General features: G+C 43.1%; 1 protein-coding gene across 1 annotated transcript; it reads left to right on the plus strand.

Annotated features, from left to right (window-relative positions):
- The first annotated feature begins 4,533 nt into the window (after nt 1-4,533).
- Nucleotides 4,534-20,387, plus strand: LOC121581188 (nuclear receptor ROR-beta). Its single transcript, XM_041896634.2, has 9 exons — nt 4,534-4,945; nt 16,446-16,531; nt 16,753-16,894; nt 17,032-17,550; nt 17,662-17,789; nt 17,896-18,028; nt 18,717-18,824; nt 19,044-19,267; nt 19,690-20,387. Exons 1-9 carry the CDS (start codon nt 4,939-4,941, stop codon nt 19,852-19,854), a joined length of 1,512 nt encoding a protein of 503 aa, XP_041752568.1. The 5' UTR covers nt 4,534-4,938; the 3' UTR covers nt 19,855-20,387.
- Nucleotides 20,388-22,823: the final 2,436 nt, after the last annotated feature.

Raw genomic sequence — 22,823 nt, forward strand, 5'->3', positions numbered from 1 at the left:
CCCCACGAGGTGAGATCTTGCATGGAGCCCCAGACCAAGGGTGATTGATCGTCATCTTGAACTTCTTCCATTTTCTAATAATTGCGCCAACAATTGTTGCCTTCTCACCAAGCTCTTGCCTATTGTCCTGTAGCCCATCCCAGCCATGCAGGTCTACAATTTTATCCCTGATGTCCTTACACAGCTCTCTGGTCTTGGCCATTGTGGAGAGGTTGATGTCTGTTTGATTGAGTGTGTGGACAGGTGTCTTTTATACAGGTAACAAGTTCAAACAGGTGCAGTTAATACAGGTAATGAGTGGAGAACAGGAGGGCTTCTTAAAGAAAAACTAACAGGTCTGTGAGAGCCGGAATTCTTACTGGTTGGTAGGTGATAAAATACTTATGTCATGCAATAAAATGCAAATTAATTACTTAAAAATCATACAATGTGAATTTCTGGATTTTTGTTTTAGATTCCGTCTCTCACAGTTGAAGTGTACCTATGATAAAAATTACAGATCTCTACATGCTTTGTAAGTAGGAAAACCTGCAAAATCAGCAGTGTATCAAATACTTGTTCTCCCCACTGTATATGCCAAGGCTGAAAAGTGTCTGTTCTTCCAACAATCCATCTCCTTCCTCAGATACCACATCACCACCTCAGGTGTGGAGATGGAGGGAGACCGCATTTCAGCCGTGCGTAATTGGCTGACTCCAACCACGGTAAAGGAGGTGCAGCGCTTCATTGGCTTTGCCAATTACTATGAGGTTTATCCGAGGCTTTGGCAAGATCGCAGCTCCCATCACCTCTCTGTTGAAGGGTGGGCTGTCCCGGCTCCGCTGGTCTGCTGAGGCTGACAGGGCTATCAGTAACCTGAGGGCTCTGTTCACCTCAGCCCCGGTATTGGCCCATCCCGATCCGTCATTGCCGTTCGTAGTGGAGGTGGATGCGTCCGAGGTAGGGGTAGGCACTGTCCTATCCCAACGCTCGGGCACGCCACCCAAGCTCTGCCCCTGTGCCTTCTTCTCTTAGAAGCTCAGCCCGGCGGAGCAGAACTGTGACGTTGGTGATCGGGAGCTGTTGGCTGTTGTCAGAGCCCTGACCGCGTGGAGGCACTGGCTCGAGGGGGTGAAACACCCTTTCCTCGTCTGGACTGACCACCGTAACCTGGAGTACATCCGGGCAGTGAGGAGGCTGAACCCTCGTCAGGCCAGGTGGGCCTTGTTCTTCACCCGGTTTGATTTCACGCTGTCCTATATACCAGGGACAAAGAACGTGAAGGCAGACGCACTGTCACGGCTGTACGACACAGAGGAGAGGCCCATAGACAACACCCCCATACTCCAGGCCTCCTGCATTGTGGCGCCGGTAGTGTGGGCGGTGGACGCGGACATAGAGCGGGCGTTACGCACAGAGTCATCTCCACCTCAGTGCCCAGCTGGGCTGCGGTACGTGCCATCTAGTGTCCGTGATTGTCTTATCTATTGGGCACACACGTCCCCCTCCTCTGGTCACCCAGGCATCGGCCGTACAGTGCGCTGCCTGACCGGGAAGTACTGGTGGCCTACCTTGGCTAAGGACCTGAGGGTGTATGTCTCCTCCTGCTCAGTGTGCGCCCAGAGTAAGGCACCTAGGCACCTTCCAGCGGGTAAGTTACATCCCTTACCAGTTCCACAACGGCCATGGTCCCACATCGATTGACTTCCTAACTGATCTTCCCCTCTCTCAGGGTAACACCACCATCCTGGTCGTTGTGGACCGCTGCCACCTCCTTCCTCTGCCCGGTCTCCACACGGCCCTGCAAACTGCAGAAACCCTGTTTACTCACATCTTCCGGCACTACGGGGTGCCAGAGGACATAGTGTCTGACCGGGGTCCCCAGTTTACGTCTAGGGTCTAGCCACTGCCGCTCCTCATCTCGTTATTCCATTTGCGCTTGTAACGCCAGGGTAGTGGGTTCGATACACAAAAATGTATGCACGCATGACTGTAAGTCGCTTTGGATAAAAGCGTCTGCTAAATGGCATATTATTATTATTATATTATTATTCATATCCCCTCATCAGTCCCTGTATAAGTATCCCCCCCACACAGAGAGACGAAAGATAAATTATTTTGTATATTTTTTTCTTGGTCCATTTTTGGGGGAAGCCTGGCTTCCCTTGGCATCTATGAATACATTACACTGGGAAGAAGAGAAGTAGAAGTAGAGCAGGTAGATGAAGGAGAGGAAATAGTTGTTTTCTGTGCTAGCTGACACACTGACCTAGTGGCACAGTGAGTTCTACCCTAGCCAGATTACAGCCCCACAGCAGAGGGAGGGAGCGAGGGATTAGAGGGGCTCTGAAAGAGGAGAAAGAGGGATTAACAGAATGAGAGAGAAGTGGGAAAGGGATTATACCCCCATGGACGACAGGATCCTGACATATTCTCTGTGGAAATGTGTGTGTTTGCGTGCGTGTGTGTGTGTGTGTGTGCTCAAACCAGTTCAAATATTGCACTTCCAGTTCTTTAAAGTATTTTCAGCTACTTTTCACCACCCAGTTCAAAACTATTTTCCATGTGTGCATTGCAACTTTATAGAAATATTTTAGTTAAATTGTTCATTTGTCTACTGGGATATGGAGAGCTCACTCTAAAAGAGAATAGGAAAAAAACCTAAAATGGGAAGTGATCATGAGGCCTCAGCAGTTTTAGTGTTGTTAATCATTTATTCTCAATAGCAAATCAATAAAGCTCCTTTCGTATAGAATAGTAGTCACCAGTCCTGGTCCTGATAGGCCATTGTCTACACAGGATTTCATTCCTGATTTAAACTGATCAATCTCTCTCTTCTCTTTCTCTATACAGTATGTAGCTATGCATCACTCATCCATGTATGTAATCTTTGTTTTCCCTGTGTGTGTCTGTCAGTCCGTCTGTTGCTCTGTCTGTCTGCCAAATATATCTCCATCTGTTCTGTTTGGTTTGTTTCGCAGCTGCTGACAACCTTCAAAATAACACTCCTCCCCTCTGTCTTTCTGTCCTTCTCTCTCTCTTTCTCTAATTTTCACTCTCTTTGCAAAATTTTCTCTCTCTGTAGTTCTCTCTCTCACTCATATTTGCATGCATGTCTCCCAGCCATGTTGGAGTCCTCCCTCTCCTTCTCTCCCTCTTTCCCTCCCTCCCTCCCTCCCTTTCTCTCCCTCCCTCTCTTTCTCCCTCCTTCCTCTCCCCACTAGCTTGTTCTGTAGTTATGTAAGTCTTTAGGTCAGAGTGTCACCTCGGTTGTCAAGGGAGGCAGAGAACAGAGGGGCTATGGAAGAGGGGTATGAGAGAAGGGAGAGAGTTGGAGGATAGAGAGAAAGGATACAGATGAGAGAAAGAAAAGAGAGATTTATGATTATGCTATAAAGGTTGGAACAATATACATTATGTATTATTAGTAATTTAAACAATGTATTAAAAGGAGAAGGAAGACAGATGAGGCATAGACAGGTTGGTTGTTTAGCAGCAAAACCAACCCATTCTCAACTATGGGGCAAAACAGATGGGGTTGGCTTAGATTGTTGACAACATGTAAACTATATTTCGTCTCCAAATGTTTATTGAAAACATAAATACATTTGCACAATGAGCACAACTGTACATCGTTACAGTTGTTGGTTAGATAGCTAGCACATTTTTGCCATATTAGCATAGACATGACATCAGTCAAAACACCTCAAAACAAGACATGGTATCAATAACAAGATATGAGCTGAAGTGAGCCACTTATAATTCCCCCATGGCAGCTTCTTGCCATTGTTGCTAGCTCTCTGACCTTTCAGAATCATAACAATGCACGCGCATAATTTTCGTGATGTTGTCAGCCATTAAAAAAATACTTTTAAAAAACACAGAAGGGCTACAAAGAGCAGGAAATGGAGGGATTAGCCTGGATGAAGGAAATAGAGGGGAGGTGGAAAAGGACTATTGGTGTAGGGAAAACCGAGAGTGGATAGAGGGAAAGAGAGTCACATGGGAGGGGGGTCATAGATAGGCCTATAGATAGGCGGTGAGTGGTGTGTGGCTCCGGGCTCCAATCACTCCAGTGTTGCGCCACTAACCTATTGCGTAATCTGCCTTCTCGCGGTTTCATTACTAAACTGCCAGAACTTTGCATGACAAAGCACAACCCCTATACAGCTCTCACAGGGGAGAACTCACACATTCACTTCCCTGTGAATGGCATGAATCAGAAGTAATCATTGCTACACAAAGCTCAGAATTGTATTATCATAATGCCCATTGTTCTTAGATATGGCCTATCCACCTCAACACAAAATGTGATACAAGTGCAGGAAAAAACGGGTTTAATAGCCCATACTGTTTTTGACCATGCCTTGCAAAAAAATGTGATTTGTGAAAACTACAAAAAAAACTATATTTTTCAAACCCACGTGACTAAATGAGAGTTAAAGACTTAATTGTTGTTTGTTGTTGACATTGGATCTGATCCTCCTTAAAACTCGATCCCGCGAACGCGCGGCCATGAAGAATCCGAGAGGAGCTATGGGGAGTGTGAGATCATATGACAGTCGAAAAGGAAGTCAGCAGGGTAGACTGAGCGAAAGGCAGTCAGAACGAAAAAGGGGAGTATAGTATTGGGACCTTGCTTGCAAGCTAAACCACAGTGAGAGCATTTTGTAAAAAGTTACCGAAATAGTGCATCGAGACAAACAGGATATAATTCAACTTGAACAGTCGAATTTCTTTGCATTTGATTCACCGTTGCAAGACTTTGTCGAACAATAAGGAAACACTCGCGGATTTTTGCCTTGTTTTTTGAAAAAATATTTTCTAGTTCATTAGGCTAAATACGCTTTATTTTACGTGCCAGCAAATGCTTGTCTTGCAACAGTTTGACAGATATTTATATTCAGTTACAAACCACATGAAGTCCAATTCATTGATCCAGAAACGATAACATTCAACATGAGAGGTAATTTCATTATTAGGCTATCATTCATATTCAAATGCACATCGTATACTTTGCAAAGTATACGATGGTCATTTGAATATGAAACAATGTATCAAAAGCTATTGAAATGTAAGTTACTGTAGGCCTAAATGTGTAATTAACAGTGCAACTGCTTTCTTTTCGAAGTGCGTATGATCTCTCATGCTGCTTTGCCTGACTGGGTTATCTGGCTAGTTTTGCCAGGTGCGCCACTGCCGCTGTGAATAGGCGTATAGACTAGAGTTTTCTGTCTGACAGAGAACTAGTGAAAACGTTTATATTCATGATAAAATAATGTTTTTGTTCAATATTTGAACACAGTTTTAGTGCTTTAATGTTGCATTTAATTCAGAATTGAGACCATAGGGTTGTAAATAGCCTATGTGTTTTGTTTTGTAGCCTATGATTTGACTTTTTGCATAAATGTCATAAAATTGAGGTTGATTCCACCTGGGACTCTGTCTGTAAAATGTGCCTGGGGATCCATATTGGGTTATGCAATGAGTCGAGGGAGGTGCACTGGGCACTACAAATTCTAAAATAGGCTACACATTATGTGATCAAAACATTATTCAGTTGGAATCTCATGACTAAAATTAGTTGGCTATAAATCAAAGAATTACATTTATAAATCATACTAGCATATTTGTGGCAGTTTATTTTTATATCTTTGCCAGAATAGTAGCCTTCCTGAGCACAAACGGCGCTATAAATCCATGTTAATTAATCCAGAGTTACACTGAGTGTACAAAACATTAGGCACACCTGCACTTTCCATGACAGACTGACCAGATGAAGCTATGATGTCACCTGTTAAATCCACTTCAATCAGTGTAGATGAAGGGGAGGAGACAGGTTAAAGAAGGATTTTTAAGCCTTGCGACAATTGAGACATGGATTGTGTATTTGTGCCATTCAGAGGGTGAATGGGCAAGACAAAATATTTAAGTGCCTTTCTAGGTGCAAGGCGCACCGGTTTGAGTGTGTCAAGAACTGCAACACTGCTGGGTTTTTCACGCTCAACAGTTTCCCATGTGTGTCAAGAATGATCCACCACCCAAAGGACATCCAGCCAACTTGACACAACTGTCAACATGGGCCAGCATCCCTGTGGAACACTTTCGACACCTTGACCCGACGAATTGAGGCTGCTCTGAAGGCAAAAGCGGGTGCAACTCAATATTAGGAGGTGTTCCCAATATTTTGTACACTCAGTGTATAATATTGTTAATGTATCGCGCTCAGTGGGTTAATTAATCGAAACATAATTGTGTGTTTTCGGCATGTTATTGTGATGGCGGTGCTAGCATGACCGACTGTGTGGCTGGTCCACTGGCTGGTCGCGTTCCCCTGCTTAGACGGTGCATGCATCAATCAATGGTTCTGGTTGCGTGCCACGTCATTGACTGTGTCATCGACTGACATTACATTTTAGTCATCTAGCAGACGCTCTTTGCTAGACGCAGATTTAGCAGACGCAGATTGCTATAACGTATGATGTGGTTTAGGGATGGGCACGGTTATTCAAATATCGGAATGGCGGTTAGTATTCGAATACTTGTGAGTGTTCATAAAAAAATAAAAAATAAATCATAGGCCTATTTTAACAATAAAGGCTTTGTCTCAATTAAATACAAGTTTCTATGTGACATTGCTACACACAAGGATATATCATGACTTTAGAAATTCTTAATTTAATAAAACAACAAACTTTTGAATGTTTTTTTTTAAAACTTATGCCCCCTGAAAAGACATACCGTATAGCCTACACAAGTTTCACGCGTGTAGCTTGTTGTTGTTGGCACTACAGTCAGAGGCTCCATGTGTAGCAACGTGAAGTGTGAGATCTTTAAAAATGGAATTCAAATTACTGAATTAAATTAGCTAAATGAGAAGGCGCAGGCTACAATGAGCAACCGACAGGTAGGCTGTTTAAACTGAATGGAGTTGTTGTAAACAAGGACGGGGAGCGCAGCAAAATAGCCTCAACTAGCCTAGCTGGCTAGCTATCATCTAGCTATCATAGCTAGCTACTTAACATAGTTTTGATGCAGTAAAGACAGGCCGATATATAACCTATAGCATTTACAAGTTTGTCTAACTAGCGCAAGTCAGTGGCTACTTTTTTCCTCTCTTCCTCCCATGTCACACACCACCGGCCCCTGCCCATCCCCCGCTCTGCTGCAGAGCGCACTGTCTCTCCCGAGTCGCGCAGGCAGCGCAGCAAGTTTAAACAAAATAAAAAATACAAATAAAGTTTTAGAATATACAGATATCCGGAAACATTTCATGATATTATTCGAATAGTGAAAATATTTCAAATAATCATCCCTAATGTGGGTAGCTGATACTTAAAATACCTATCCAGGTGTTGTAAGAACTGACATGTGTCAGCAACGCCTGGGCAGAGGAACACGTCGACGTGACACACATTTGGTTGATGTATACAACATCTGAGCAGGAGGACGCAAAGGATGAGAACAGTTGGTTGGTTGCAGAGCATCGCCCTTGTCAGGGGCATTCCGAAAGCGATCGAACTTGTACTCGGGCAGTAGGTTATAGATACATTTTCTTTAGCTCCTGGAATGGATATAGTAGTTGACAGGATTGACAAAATCAACAAACAGAAAGATGATGATGATGGTTGAGATTTTCTGCAATGCTACTGCTACTTTTCTTCCTGCCTATCGCCTCTAAAATTGCAACTTTACTGCAATCAAAAGGCATGCCAAGACTTGTTACATTTACATCATAGACTAGCCTACTGTCTGTGGTTGTCACAACAATGTAACAATACATTGTAAGAATGATAGACATATATTGCTATAATAGCATATAAAACATATTTTTATTTTTATGAATTACAGTATTTAGTGTTTGTTTGGATTGAGGGCTTTTGACACTGTGAGGCTACTCTGTTCCTAATCTGCTTGGGGAGGGAGGGAGATTATTTGGGCCTGTAGAGGGTGGTTCTACTTCTGGCGGGATATTGAAATGTAAACACTAACTATTTGACACGTCATTAAAAGCGATCACTAACACATTCATTTCACACCTCAGAGTATGTGGTCCTCTGTAGCTCAATTGGTAGAACATGGCGCTTGTAACGCCAGGGTAGTGGGTTCGATCCCCGGGACCACCCATAACTAAAAATGTATGCACACATGACTGTAAGTCGCTTTGGATAAAAGCGTCTGCTAAATGGCTTATTATTATTATTATTATTATTATTATTATTATTATTATGCAGTAACACTCCTCTAATAGGGTGTAGTACTAGGTAGTTATATTTGCATTCCATGTCAGACCATACCAGAAGTTGTTTTACATTTTAGCAGACGCTCTTATCCAGAGCGACTTACAGTTAGTGAGTGCATACATTTTCATACTGGCCCCCCGTGGGAATCGAACCCACAACCCTGCCGTTGCAAACGCCATGCTCTACCAACTGAGCTACACGGGACTTTTGAATACTTATTTCACAGCCAAAGTGCAAATAAGCATTTGTTTTGTGAGTGGGAGGGTAGATTGCGGGGTAGAGCCATTTGAGTACAAATAAATACTCACTGTACTCAATAATAATAATAATATCATCATGATGATAATCTCGCTTCACCATATTGACCGTAAGCAACCCTGTGTGCTACAAAGGGACAAATGACCTCCGTCGGGAAATTAACTGTTACACTTTGTCCTTCACCTTGTGTGACATACGACAGACAACAATCACCTAAGGGGCTTAACTAGAGGAGCCTTGTATGTGGCAATAACTGCCAATATGTGTCATGTAATGTGATACTGTTTTGTTAGCCTAGAAAAAGTGGTAGGAGTGGTGATCTAGAAGGCTGGTTGGGTAAATGGCATCCAATCCATCTGAGTTTACTGGCCCGCTGACACACTGACTGCTTGACACGCTGACTACCTGACAGTAAAATTATCTCAACATATTCCGAGAAGGGTTAGAGACCAGAGCCATAAAGCTATTGAATTAGCCTCTAGTAGAGAGAACACCGTTATGTGCTTAGGCTGTGACTGATCAACAGAAAGAGGTAGCTAGAGTTTTATTCCCTTTTTAGCATGGTTAGATTGTTTGCGAGATACCTGGTTTGGGTGTGTTGTGAGAAAGAATAGGCCTATTATGTTACCACTTTGAAACGTTTGTCTTTCTCTGAGATATCTGCGATGAGTTTAGGGTTAGAATGAGTCATTTTGAACTTGGGAACTTCTGTGCATAAACCTTAACCTTGTGTTAGTTTGGCCTCTACTGAAACAAACTGGGGACTCCTATTCACATTTCTTTGTTATGTAACCAGTTCAGTTAAGTTTTACTCTGTTGTGGTTGCTCTCCAGGAGGATAGGTCAGAGGTTAAAGGGGATTGGAGGGATTAGTCTGGCAGCCCAGGTCAGGGGTCAACTGCAGAACTGAGTGATGATGTCACGAAATGGAAAATAAAAGGCACCCTGGGAAATAAATATGCAAATAAGGCTTTACACCCTACAGTTTTAAAACAACACCCCAAAACAAGTTAATGTAATACCACATGTGTTCATTCCCTAACACTGAGAAAGTGTAACGGCATCAGCTCTAATAAAAAGTGTTAGTTTAACACTATTTTGGTGGGTCACATATAATTACTAAAAGTGGGAGTTAAAATTCCGATCATAAATTTGCTGTGTGTTATTCTGGCCACTGCCTTCCCTCAAGCTGGGGACAATAATATAAATAGTTGAAGCAGAAGCTCAATGCCAGCGAGAGTAGTCAGATAGCAGACATGGTACTGCTGTACCTAGGGCTGTGACGGTCATGGAATTTTGGATGATGGTTATTGGTCAGCCAAATGACGCGGTCACTGTAATAAACATTCGATTAGGGGAAAAAAAAAAGTTTTTTAAATTTTGTACTTTTGAAAGAAGCACATTTTCTCTTCTCCTCTCCTGACTGTATGTGCTGCTGCAGGGAGGGGGGAGGGGGGAGGGGTTCCCTAGGCTGCCATAGACTTGTTTGCTACAACACCTTGCTTGTTTCAGCAAGGAGCAACAAAGTTTAATCATGTTGTAGAGTCCATGTTACAGCAGAAACGGACTCAATCGCACGGATGCCCGGCCGTCCTGTCTTCAGTCAGCTGTCCTTTCCAAACACAAAAAAACATTGATAAAAACCGGTCATGACGGTCTTCATCCATAACCGTTGGTTACACAGAGAAAGTGTGTCAGTTGGACAGAATGGTCTGGCAGGCAACCGCACTTAAGTGATATCCCACACAACCAACCTGACAGGCCCTGCCCACCCCTCAGCCAATGGGAGCTGTAGCGGCAGAGAGTAGGCAGGGCGGTAGCGTTGCTAGAGTGATCTCCCTGAATGAGTGTGCTTGCAGAATGCTTGCAGATGAGAGTTATATAATCAAGAGGAAAGGGAGGGGGAGCGGGGGATTGGAGAGAAAAGAGAGGGCAGAGGGAGGAAGAGAGCAGGAGCTACTTTTTTTTCATTGCATGCCTGCAGCTGCCCTGTTGCTCTGTGTATTTGAGTCATTACTTAGAGAGAACAGCAGACTTTCCCCGTTTTTTCATAGAAAAAACACATTTAAAGTGATATTTTCCTACATGCAATGTCACAACAATGCATTAAATCACAGAGTTAAGTCATTTTCCTTATATCTATCTGCCTCTTGGAATACTAAAGATCCCATACTTTATGAATAACACAGATTTGGTATCTCTTTCTCTAGCACAAAAATGAAATAGACTGACAGATTGAGTAATGGTAGCATGTCACATTCATAAGTTAGTTGTTTTTGTCTTTGTGTAGCACTATGGCTGCTGTGAAGTAATACAGCTGACCGGCTCCGTCTGTTTAAAAGGAAACATGTTTTTCTTCTTCGCATACTGCCCTCCATTTTAGCCACTCATATCATATGGGCCCTGTGTATGTGAAGGGAGAGAGTGGGAGAGAGCGTGTTTGAGGGGGCTGAGTTTTCTGACACATGACTCGTGTCTATTTCTGTCTCTTTCACCTCACTGGGTCTACAGTCAGACAGACAACTTTAGAGACACTCGGCCAAGTTTAGGTGCAAAGCCATGGAACGCCGTTTGGGTCTTTGCGTGTCAAAAAAGATACACGTCAAATAACACTATTTGACGCATCAAATAAGCACGTATCGTTCTTACTCTTCTCAACGAGCAGCGGGTGCTTTGTTACCCCCGTCCCAAAGCACTCACAGGCGGCCCAGTCCTCACGCAGCAGTCCAGACTGCAAATGAATCGCGCATGCGGGAAGCCGCCGCTGGCTGATCCCGCCCTGGCTTACATTCAGGGCGGGATGTAAATATAGGGTGTTTTTTACTCACTTTTTGTCTCTCCCACAACGTTATTCCTCTCTCCTACAGCGTCCATCACAATTACATGCACATTGCCAATTATGCAAATTAGGTGATGACGTCATTTAGCGACTTCTAGCGACTTTTAGGACAGCCAATAGCTACTTTCCTTACTGAGGAGTTGGCAACACTGTGAATTTGCACCTGCAAGCCAAGCGCCACCATAACGATCACTGTCAAAGCTGTACAATACTGCGTTGGTAATAAGCCATTATTTGTCCGACCGAATGAGAAAACGTCTGTGTGAGCATTTGAAATTAGATCAAGATCAAACGAGCAGGATCAAAAATGTTTGCAAATATCTTTGATACAGATGTTATTAGCAACTTCTGGGGTATCTAGCTAGCTTTAGCTTGGTACCTAGCTAGCACCAATGCAACCAGCCTGAAAACAATGACCAGTAGAAACTGCAGTCATTTTCAATATTCTTAGCAATGATTTAGGAATCCATGTGAGTAAGTATTAGCTAGGGAGCCACTTCTTGTTCTCCTATTAAAATAACTAGCTAGCAAGCTACTTAACCCTGTTGCCCAAAACTAACTTTATAAGCAGCCAGCTAGCTTCATCTGGCTAGTATGGCTTGACCGGCACGGGTTATGTGTTGTGAAGCTAGCCACAATAAGGATTAGCCACAATAGTGTAATTTGCGTGTCACCTTCAAAATAAAAGTCGCCCTTTGAAAGTGATGCAGAAGGTTACAATTGGTGGAATCATGCCATATGTAAGACTAGGTCATGTTAAACAAGGTTGAAGTGTTGGAATGTGGAGCAATGAAATGAGGTATCAGCCTACTTGGTGACACCCACAGAACACAACTGTAAAGAGTTTATGCAAATATTAGCGTCGTACCTCTTATTGCAGGACTTTGACTGTGGGAAATCACCTCCCCAGACAGCCTATTGTGCGTATTGACATTCATATTGCAGTGTACAGCCTTACCTAAGGATTGGGGATCAATGAAATGGGGTTTCAGTCTACTCCGTACCCAAGTGCTTTTTTCCCCAAAGACCTACTCAGTTATCAGGCTCCAGAACATCCACGTTGTATTGTTTTTCCTCTGGAATAGTGTTCAATACACATAGTAGGTTGACTGGTACAATAAATGTGGCTAAATTCACAGTGGTTTCAGAGTCCCGCAATAAGAGCTACGACGCTAATGTTCTCTGGGTGTCACTGAGTAGACTGAGACCCCATGTCATTGATCCACAATCCACAGGTGAGGCTGTACAGTCAAATAAGTAAGCCCTTTGTTGAGTTTATATAATAACACTCCAACCTGGTTTAGCATGATCTATTCCATTATGGCATAATTCCACTATTTGTATTAATTTGCATCACTTTGATTGAGACTTTTATCTTGAAGGCGAAACGCAAATTCCACTATTGTGGCTAATCCTTATTGTGGCTAGCTTCACATCGGTGGGTCCGACCACCATTAATCAAATAAGAACTGTCTTATAAATTAGAGGTATTTTAGATGATGACACCTAGCTAGAAAGTTAGCTAGCTAACTATAGCTACTGAAACAGATTATGTCGTTTTGCTATGTTTTTGGGGAAGAACATTTGTTTGCATCCATCAGCTAGCTAGTTTTTTTTCCGACTAGCTCTGTGCAGTGCTTGGGGAAGTGTCTGCGCTCGTGGGCCAGACAACTTTACCAGCATCATAGCATACGTATCGGTGAATCGTTGTGACATGAAATACGGGTGATAGTGTAATCAATGTGTAATAACTACGTAACAAAATTATGAACGTGTTAAATTATTATATGACGTGCAGTCATATTCAGGTCCTGATTGGTCAACAAGCTTATTTGACGCGTCAAATAGTGTTATTTGACGTCTATCTTTTTTGACACGCGAAGACCCAAACGGCGTTCCATACAAAGCCCTTCAGTCAAATCATTCCTCCGTGCTCCTTTTATTTCATACTATGTTTACTTTCAGTTTTCTTCTTCTCTTTTCTGGATCAATCTGTCTGGGGTGTAACTGTACTTAATGTGATTATTGTGGATACATTAATATAATAGTTCGATTTAAAACGTTTACATGCTTTGCAAGAACAACGATTTCCCTAATAATCCTGTTTACATGGACACATCTGAAATCAGGCTACCTAATGGCACTCAAATTGGCAATGAAAGTAAAGGTTCTACTACAGCGACCGTGTTATTTTTGGGAAGCATATTTCATTCTGAGTTCAGACATATAAAGTTTGTCTGTGAAAACTACTTCTAAGACACATACAGTGGGGGAAAAAAGTATTTAGTCAGCCACCAATTGTGCAAGTTCTCCCACTTAAAAAGATGAGAGAGGCCTGTAATTTTCATCATAGATCTACAATGTGATTTTCACCATTTCGTCAACTATGAAAGACAAAATGAGAAAAAGAATTCCAGAAAATCACATTGTAGGATTTTTAATGAATTTATTTGCAAATTATGGTGGAAAATAAGTATTTGGTCAATAACAAAAGTTTCTCAATACTTTGTTATATACCCTTTGTTGCCAATGACACAGGTCAAATGTTTTCTGTAAGTCTTCACAAGGTTTTCACACACTGTTGCTGGTATTTTGGCCCATTCCTCCATGCAGATCTCCTCTAGAGCAGTGATGTTTTGGGGCTGTCGCTGGGCAACACAGACTTTCAACTCCCTCCAAAGATTTTCTATGGGGTTGAGATCTGGAGACTGGCTAGGCCACTCCAGGACCTTGAAATGCTTCTTACGAAGCCACTCCTTCGTTGCCCGGGCGGTGTGTTTGGGATCATTGTCATGCTGAAAGACCCAGCCACATTTCATCTTCAATGCCCTTGCTGATGGAAGGAGGTTTTCACTCAAAATCTCACGATACATGGCCCCATTCATTCTTTCCTTTACACGGATCAGTCGTCCTGGTCCCTTTGCAGAAAAACAGCCCCAAAGCATGATGTTTCCACCCCCATGCTTCACAGTAGGTATGGTGTTCTTTGGATGCAACTCAGCATTCTTTGTCCTCCAAACACGACTGAGTTGAGTTTTTACCAAAAAAGTTCTATTTTGGTTTCATCTGACCATATGACATTCTCCCAATCCGCTTCTTGATCATCCAAATGCACTCTAGCAAACTTCAGACGGGCCTGGACATGTACTGGCTTAAGCAGGGGGACACGCCTGGCACTGCAGGATTTGAGTCCCTGGCGGCGTAGTGTGTTACTGATGGTAGGCTTTGTTACTTTGGTCCCAGCTCTCTGCAGGTCATTCACTAGGGCCCCCCGTGTGGTTCTGGGATTTTTGCTCACCGTTCTTGTGATCATTTTGACCCCACGGGGTGAGATCTTGCTTCGAGGGAGATTATCAGTGGTCTTGTATGTCTTCCATTTCCTAATAATTGCTCCCACAGTTGATTTCTTCAAACCAAGCTGCTTACCTATTGCAGATTCAGTCTTCCCAGCCTGGTGCAGGTCTACAATTTTGTTTCTGGTGTCCTTTGACAGCTATTTGGTCTTGGCCATAGTGGAGTTTGGAGTGTGACTGTTTGAGGTTGTGGACCGGTGTCTTTTATACTGATAACAAGTTCAAACAGGTGCCATTAATACAGGTAACGAGTGGAGGACAGAGGAGCCTCTTAAAGAAGTTGTTACAGGTCTGTGAGAGCCAGAAATCTTGCTTGTTTGTAGGTGACCAAATACTTATTTTCCACCATAATTTGCAAATAAATTCATAAAAAATCCTACAATGTGATTTTCAGGATTTTTTTTCTCAATTTGTCTGTCATAGTTGACGTGTACCTATGATGAAAATTACAGGCCTCTCTCATCTTTTTAAGTGGGAGAACTTGCACAATTGGTGGCTGACTAAATACTTTTTTTCCCCACTGTACATTCAGTTGTTCCGAACTCAGTTCATTCACGCTAATGAGGGAGGCTCGCTCGGCTGTTGCTAGCACATGGGCAGATCAAATACACAGCTGGAACACCGATTTAAGGCGTTTACATGTCCTAATATTTCGAAAGATTGCTCAGAAAACCAGGTGTTTTAATCGGCATATGCTTACTTTGATTTTGACCTTACGCTGATTAAGATAAGCAGAGTAGGGTGTTTACATGTACTCAGTAACACCAACATAAAACGTCTTAATATGTCGTTGGGCCACCACGAGCCGCCAGAACAGCTTCAATGCGCCTTGGCATAGATTCTACAAGTGTCTGAAACTCTATTGGAGGGATGCAACACAATTTTTCCACGAGAAATTGCATAATTTGGTGGTGGAAAACGCTGTCTCAGGCACCACTCCAGAATCTCCTGTAAGTGTTCATTTGGGTTCAGATATGGTGACGGAGACACACACGCACCCTTTAAACCCCCTATGCTCCCTCAAAGTCACAGAGATCTCTTCTTCTAGCCATGGTAGCCAAAATAATGGGCAACTCGGCATTTGTATACATGACCCTAAGCATGATGGGATATTAATTACTTAATTAACTCAGGAACCATACCTGTGTGGAAGCACCTTCTTTCAATATACTTTGTATCCCCCATTTACTAGAGTGGTTCCTTTATTTAGGCAGTTACCTGCAGTAGATGCGGCATTATTTAAAGTCAATATTTGCCCATTTCAATACCTTTCTTTCTGCTGCTGCGAAACTCAGAGCACGCAAGGCAGAGCCAAACTGACAGCCTGCCTTACACTTTCACCAACTCTTCCTTCACACTGTGCTAACCATAGCCACATGCCAGGTAGAAACCTGTTAACCGGTTGCAAACGCCAATATTCCTCTGAATCGAAGCCAATGCTAGCCTTGCAAAGTGTCTATAATGTATGTGTGAACGTTTGCAACACCTTATGCAATCACATCTGGTTTTGATACAAGCTCTTCTTGGCTGTGCCCCAAGAGAGATTGGCCTCAGCGGGGGTGTTACTCAATAGTGAGATGGGTGTTTGTGTGTGTAGGCTGTATCAGTCCAAATTCCTGTCCTTATTTTGAGATCTACTAGCTGTAGACTTGACAGGGAATTATACTTTGTATGCATTCTCATTAGGTTTTGATACAGGTTTGATAACTCACTTGATGGCTTAATCTTCACAGCTTTTTCAATATGTTCCCTCTCTCTCTGTGTGTCTCTGCAGCTCAAATAGAAGTAATACCCTGCAAGATCTGTGGGGACAAGTCCTCAGGAATCCACTATGGAGTCATTACCTGTGAAGGCTGCAAGGTGAGCTAGTACTAGAGTTTTTCCACTGTACCACTTCACAAAATAGGTCATGGTAGACTTACTGTCTTAACAATATAAAACCAAGACAAGCTGCAATAGAAAATATCCTTTGTTGTCATCAATGATTTAAAACATCCATGCTATAACATCTAGGTTTATGATGCTGGAATTGTATACATGATGTAATAATTTGACTCATCCCATTGTCTTTCTTTGTATAGGGGTTCTTCCGCCGCAGCCAGCAGAACAATGCCATGTACTCGTGTTCCCGCCAGAGGAACTGTCTTATTGACCGAACCAGCCGCAACCGCTGCCAACACTGCAGACTGCAGAAGTGTCTGGTGTTAGGCATGAGCCGGGACGGTGAGTCTCTCTCACTCACTCACATACGTGCAAGTATTCTAACCCAGAGGATAACCCATGACAGCGTTATACAACAGTTATTTCCAATCCACACAGACATTGACTTCCATTCTTCCCCTTCTCATGTCTCCATCCAGCCGTGAAGTTTGGCCGTATGTCTAAGAAGCAGCGCGACAGCCTGTACGCTGAGGTCCAGAAGCACAAGAAGAACCAGGAGTGTCTGAACCAGGGTCTGTCCCTGTCCAGGGAAGACGTGGCTGGGGGAGAAAGCGAGTGGGACGGGCACGGGGAGCTCAGTCGCTCCTACAGCAGCGGGGGCTCCACCTCCACCCTGAGTGACCTGGATGACATCGCGGCGCTCCCCGAACTGTTTGATCTGCCCTTGACCCCACAGGAGGCCCACGAGTACTGCAGCCTGGAGCTGCAAGAAGACCACGGCGGAAGCACTGGGAACACCTCCAATTCTTCATCATCGTCATCATCCTCTCCCATTTCATCCAATCAGAATTCTCCCCAGCAAAATCTACTGGATGTCACCGACGCCAATGGGATCAAACACGAGTACCAGATGTTGTCACTCACACACACGCTCTTGGCGCACACACACGCCACGCTGCTAGAGCCACTGCCTGATGACTGCCCTCTTATGGATATAGGTAAGAAATCTATTACTATTGCTATAACTAACAAAGTTTCCCATTATCAATAAACATGTTATCTGTAGTGGTCTTGTATTCATAAGTGTGCCTGTGTTGCTTCTGTTTCAGAGCGTATCACCCAGAGTGTGGTCAAGTCTCACTTGGAGACGAGTCAGTACAGCTCTGATGACCTGAAGAGGCTGACATACAATGGGATGCAGTACTCACCTGAGGAGACCCGCAACTTCCAGTGCGAGGTGAATACACACTCACACTCACTCACATTGCACTCACTATCACAATACCTAGTATAATATATTGCATTATCGTTGTGTTCAATTATTATCTCTCTCTTTCTCCCAGTCTGCAGAGTCTGTGTGGCAGCAATGTGCCCACCACATCACCAATTCCATCCAGTACGTGGTGGAGTTTGCCAAACGCATTACAGGCTTCATGGACCTGTGTCAGAATGACCAGATCATTCTGCTCAAAGCAGGTCAGGACCTATATATACATGCACACATGCTAATTAGACTGACTGCTCAAATCACTTCAGTTCTTACAGGACATACACACTGATACGCAAAACCAGGTGGGCATGTTTACACAAGTAGTTATTTCTGTGTGACATGCACACTCTCTCTTATACACACACTTACATATGCAAACAGCCATTATTTCAAACCGTGTACCATAGAAGCACATGACAATTCCTGTAATGTGAGTGAAGAAATGGTGTAAATGGTTTATCTTGCTAACTTTGGCTCTTGTACTTCTTTTCTCCAACCTTCTTCCTTTTTGTGCTCTTTTTATTTGTATCGGTTTGTTTTTTTACAAACCACACATCACTGCTCTGACCACTTTACCATCTCTGAAACCTAAATGTATTTATATAATTTATCATTATATCTGCAACACACACAAAGACATTTCTTTTACAATATCCATATTATACCATTTGTAAATGTTTGAAATCCTTTTTGACAAATCCTTGGTTATCTCTATATTGTCCTGCTGATTTTCTAAATGTTCAAATGCCTTACATCTGCTGTCCTCCAATCTGAAATATTTACTTTTCATTGTGTGTTTGTGCATGTTGGAGCATTTTTCGTCTTCTTGGTTTTCCCCTCCCTCCTCTTCCTCCATCTCTCCATCTCTGTGGCTCTCTATGGTTGCCATTGCAGGCTGTCTGGAGGTGCTGTTGATAAGGATGTGCAGGGCGTTTAACGCCACCACAAACACCATGTTCTTTGATGGCAAATTTGCCTCCGCTCAGCTCTTCAAAGCCCTCGGTAAGTGTCTTATAAATAGGCTACTCTTTCTGTGATACAGTTGAATGTATAGGGTTGATAATGTTAGCGACTGCAAATTAGCCTGGTCCAAGACCAGCCTGACCGCTGCTCTTTATGTAAGCTCGCGAGATTCTGATGGTAGTATGAGGCTAACTCATACAATTCAATGAAAACTCAACATGGTGTCTGGATATCTAATATTGTGATATTTCTCTGCAGGTTGCGATGACCTGGTCAGTGCCGTGTTTGACCTGGCTAAAGGTCTCTCCCGCCTGCAGCTGACCGATGAGGAGATGGCTCTGTTCAGCGCCGCTTGCCTGCTGTCCCCAGACCGACCATGGCTAACCGACAGCCAGAAGGTCCAGAAGCTACAGGCGAAGGTCTACCTGGCTCTGCAACACAGTCTGCACATGAGCGGGGCTGCTGACGAGAAACTAGACCAGGTAAGGCCCAGCACACTCCACGGCACCATAACAACAAAACACAGCCCACAGTCTCTAGCCATGGCCCAGTTGTCATTAGCTGAGATCCACCATATTGGAGTCACTGGTGTAGCATATGTCTCCTCTCCAATAACTTTTTTATGATACGCTCCTCTCCAGAATATCCCAAACAGCTGCATATGCATATTTTATAGGGCCTTATGGCCTGAATGATCTTGTGCTGTAGACATTCTGACATTCTTTAAATCTAACAAAGACAAACATTTAACCAGTCTAGTGCTGTAGACCGGATCTATCCCATTTAGCTTAGCTTAAGTCCATACACATTTCATGCATTCTCTAGATTTTTCCCATTCCATCCCACCAAGTCCATAGATATTGATTGTGTTTTCCTGACTGATCCCGGTGTGTCCCCTCTGTAGATGGTGTCCAAGCTGCCAATGATGAAGTCCATCTGTAATCTCCACATCGACAAGCTGGAGTTCTTTCGTCTGGTCCACCCCGAGACCGCATACAGCTTCCCACCACTCTACCGGGAAGTGTTTGGGAGTGAGATCTCTCTCCCCGACTCTACAAACAACTCCTAGAGAGAAAGAAAGAGTGAACGTGTTAGCGAGAAAGAGGGAGAAGTGTGGAGGTAGGGAAGCGGAAGGAGAGAATGAATGAGTGAGGAATATAAATAGTGACCTCAAAAATAACCAGCAGTTAACGAGACAATCCAGGACTTCAAATACTCAGTCTCCCAGCATCCTGTGGTGTTAGTCCTCCACTATCCCAGCAGGCCATGCACCTTACACTACAGACTTCACCTTCATGGTCCTTTTGTACCGTAGCACTTTGGACAAACTAATAGGTGATATGCATATTCTACAGTATGCACATAGATCATTTAGCATTAGAACATCATTTTACATGAATGTACCTCACTGACAAGCACCAATGCACCAGCTAGAACCCCACACCAAATGTAAATACTAACACTGCTACAGTTCGACTGGTCAAATTAGAATCATTAATTTATAGTCCCACAGACAGTTCATGGCAGTACCCATATATGTAGGCTACATATACAGTACCAGTCAAAAGTTTGGACACACCTGCTCATTCAAGGGTTTTTCTTTATTTTTACCATTTTCTACATTGTAGAATAATAGTGAAGACATCAAAACTATGAAATAACACATATGGAATCATGTAGTAACCCAAAAAGTGTTAAGCAAATCAAAATATATTTTATATTTGAGATTCTTCAAAGTAGCCACCCTTTGCCTTGATGGCAGCTTTGCACACTCTTGGCATTCTCTCAACCAGCTTCATGAGGAATGCTTTTCCAACAGTCTTGAAGGAGTTCCCACATATGCTGAGCACTTGTTGGCTACTTTTCCTTCACTCTGCGGTCCAACTCATCCCAAACCATCTCAATTGGGTTGAGGTCTGGTGATTGTGGAGGCCAGGTCATCTGATGCAGCACTCCATCACTCTCCTAGGTCAAATAGCCCTTATCCAGCCTGGAGGTGTGTTTTGAGTCATTTTCCTGTTAAAAAACAAATGATAGTCCCACTAAGTGCAAACTAGATGGGATGGCATATCGCTGCAGAATGCGGTGGTAGCCATGCTGGTTAAGTCTGCATTGAATTCTAAATAAATCACAGATAGTGTCACCAGCAAAGCACCCCCACACCATCACACCTCCTTCTGCTTCACCGTGGGAACCATACATGCAGAGATCATCCGTTCACCTACTCTGCGTCTCACAAAGACACAGCGGTTGGAACCAACTATTTCAAATTTGGACTCATCAGACCAAAGGTCAGATTTCCACCGGTCTAATGTCCTTTGCTCGTGTTTCTTGGCCCAAGCAAGTCTCTTCTTCTTATTGGTGTCCTTTAGTAGTGGTTTCTTTGCTGCAATTCGACCATGAAGGCCTGATTCACGCAGTCTCCTCTGAACAGTTGATGTTGAGATGTGTCTGTTACTTGAACTCTGAAGCATTTATTTGGGCTGCAATCTGAGGTGCAGTTAACTCTAATGAACTTATTATCTGCAGCAGAGGTAACTCTGGGTCTTCCTTTCCTGTGGTGGTCCTCATGAGAGCCAGTTTCATCATAGCGCTTGATGGTTTTTGGGACTGCACTTGAAGAAACTTTTAAAGTTCTTGAAATGTTCCGCATTGACTGACCTTCATGTTTTAAAGTAATGATGGACTGTTGTTTCTCTTTGCTTATTTGAGCTGTTCTTGCCATAATATGGACATGGTCTTTTACCAAATAGGGCTATCTTCTGTATACCACCCCTACCTTGTCACAACACAACTGATTGGCTCAAACGCATTAAGAAGGAAAGAAATTCCACAAATTATCTTTTAACAAGGCACACCTGTTAATTGAAATGCATTCCAGGTGACTACCTCATGAAGCCGGTTGAGAGAATGCCAAGAGTGTGCAAAGCTGTCATCAAGGCAAAGGGTGGCTACTTTGAAGAATCTCAAATATAAAATATATTTTGATTTGTTTAACACTTTGTTGGTTACTACACGATTCCATATGTGTTATTTCATAGTTGTGATGTCTTCACTATTATTCTACAATGTAGAAAATAGTAAAAATAAAGAAAAACCCTTGAATGAGTAGGTGTGTCCAAACTTTTGACTAGTACTGTATGTTGTGCAGGTGTGTACTCACTAGCCCTAAGGGACCAAGATTATGATTCAGTTATTACACAAACATAGGCACTTGCTCTGACCGTGTTTGGTGCTGCCCTTTGTAGGCTTTTAAAATGCATTGAGAAACCTCAGTCCCACACCCCCTTCCCTTGTTAATGCCACTTAGAGACAAGAAGAAAATAAATGATCTTTAATTTATATACACATTTATAAATGAATGAATATTTTAATTAAGAATGTATATAGATAAATATGTGGGTATATATAGAGAGGGTGTGAGTGAGATGGAGAGAAAGAGGGAGATGAAAGAGAGAAAAAGGGAGTTAAAGGAAAATGGACTCCAGTGATCTCAAGAAAAGCACTCTTGGAAATGTATTTTTTTCATGGACTGTTTTCCTCTCTCGACTGGACTCAGGTTTCCACGGCAACACCCACCCCCATTGCAACCTGATGGGGTTATGTACTGTATGTCATGTGATCAATGGGGAGGAGGCTGAACACTCTTTGCCTAGTGGACACTCCCGGGGTAGGCAGCCCAATCACACAAAGGCAAAGGAGGAGACACGTTCTTGGGCCAGTATCTGAACTGTACAGACTATGGCCCAACATTGTCAATGACCCAATATTTACAGAAACGTAGGACCCTTGCCTCAGGAGACCGCTGAAATAACAAAGAGTCTTGAGGAGAAGAGTTTCTCTGTGAGAGTCCCTAACCAGCAACAGCCAGCCAATAGGAATAGGCCCCATTCACTCATAGCTTTTCTTTGGGTTACAGTTAAGTTTGTCTGTATCATAAGCTCTCTTTGCTGATTGGATCAACTGTATTATTTTTGTACATTGCTGTCCTGTGTCCTCCACTGACTGTATGTCAAAGATATTTCCTATCCATTGTCC

Source organism: Coregonus clupeaformis, chromosome 14 (genome assembly GCF_020615455.1).
Source record: "Coregonus clupeaformis isolate EN_2021a chromosome 14, ASM2061545v1, whole genome shotgun sequence".
Lineage (NCBI taxonomy): Eukaryota > Metazoa > Chordata > Actinopteri > Salmoniformes > Salmonidae > Coregonus > Coregonus clupeaformis.

Bases quoted from the DNA above. Each gene is read 5' to 3' on its own strand.
- LOC121581188 (XM_041896634.2), top strand. The intron at 17,551-17,661 runs GTAAGAAATCTA...CTTCTGTTTCAG, and splicing joins CTGCCCTCTTATGGATATAG to AGCGTATCACCCAGAGTGTG. The intron at 19,268-19,689 runs GTAAGGCCCAGC...TCCCCTCTGTAG, and splicing joins CTGACGAGAAACTAGACCAG to ATGGTGTCCAAGCTGCCAAT.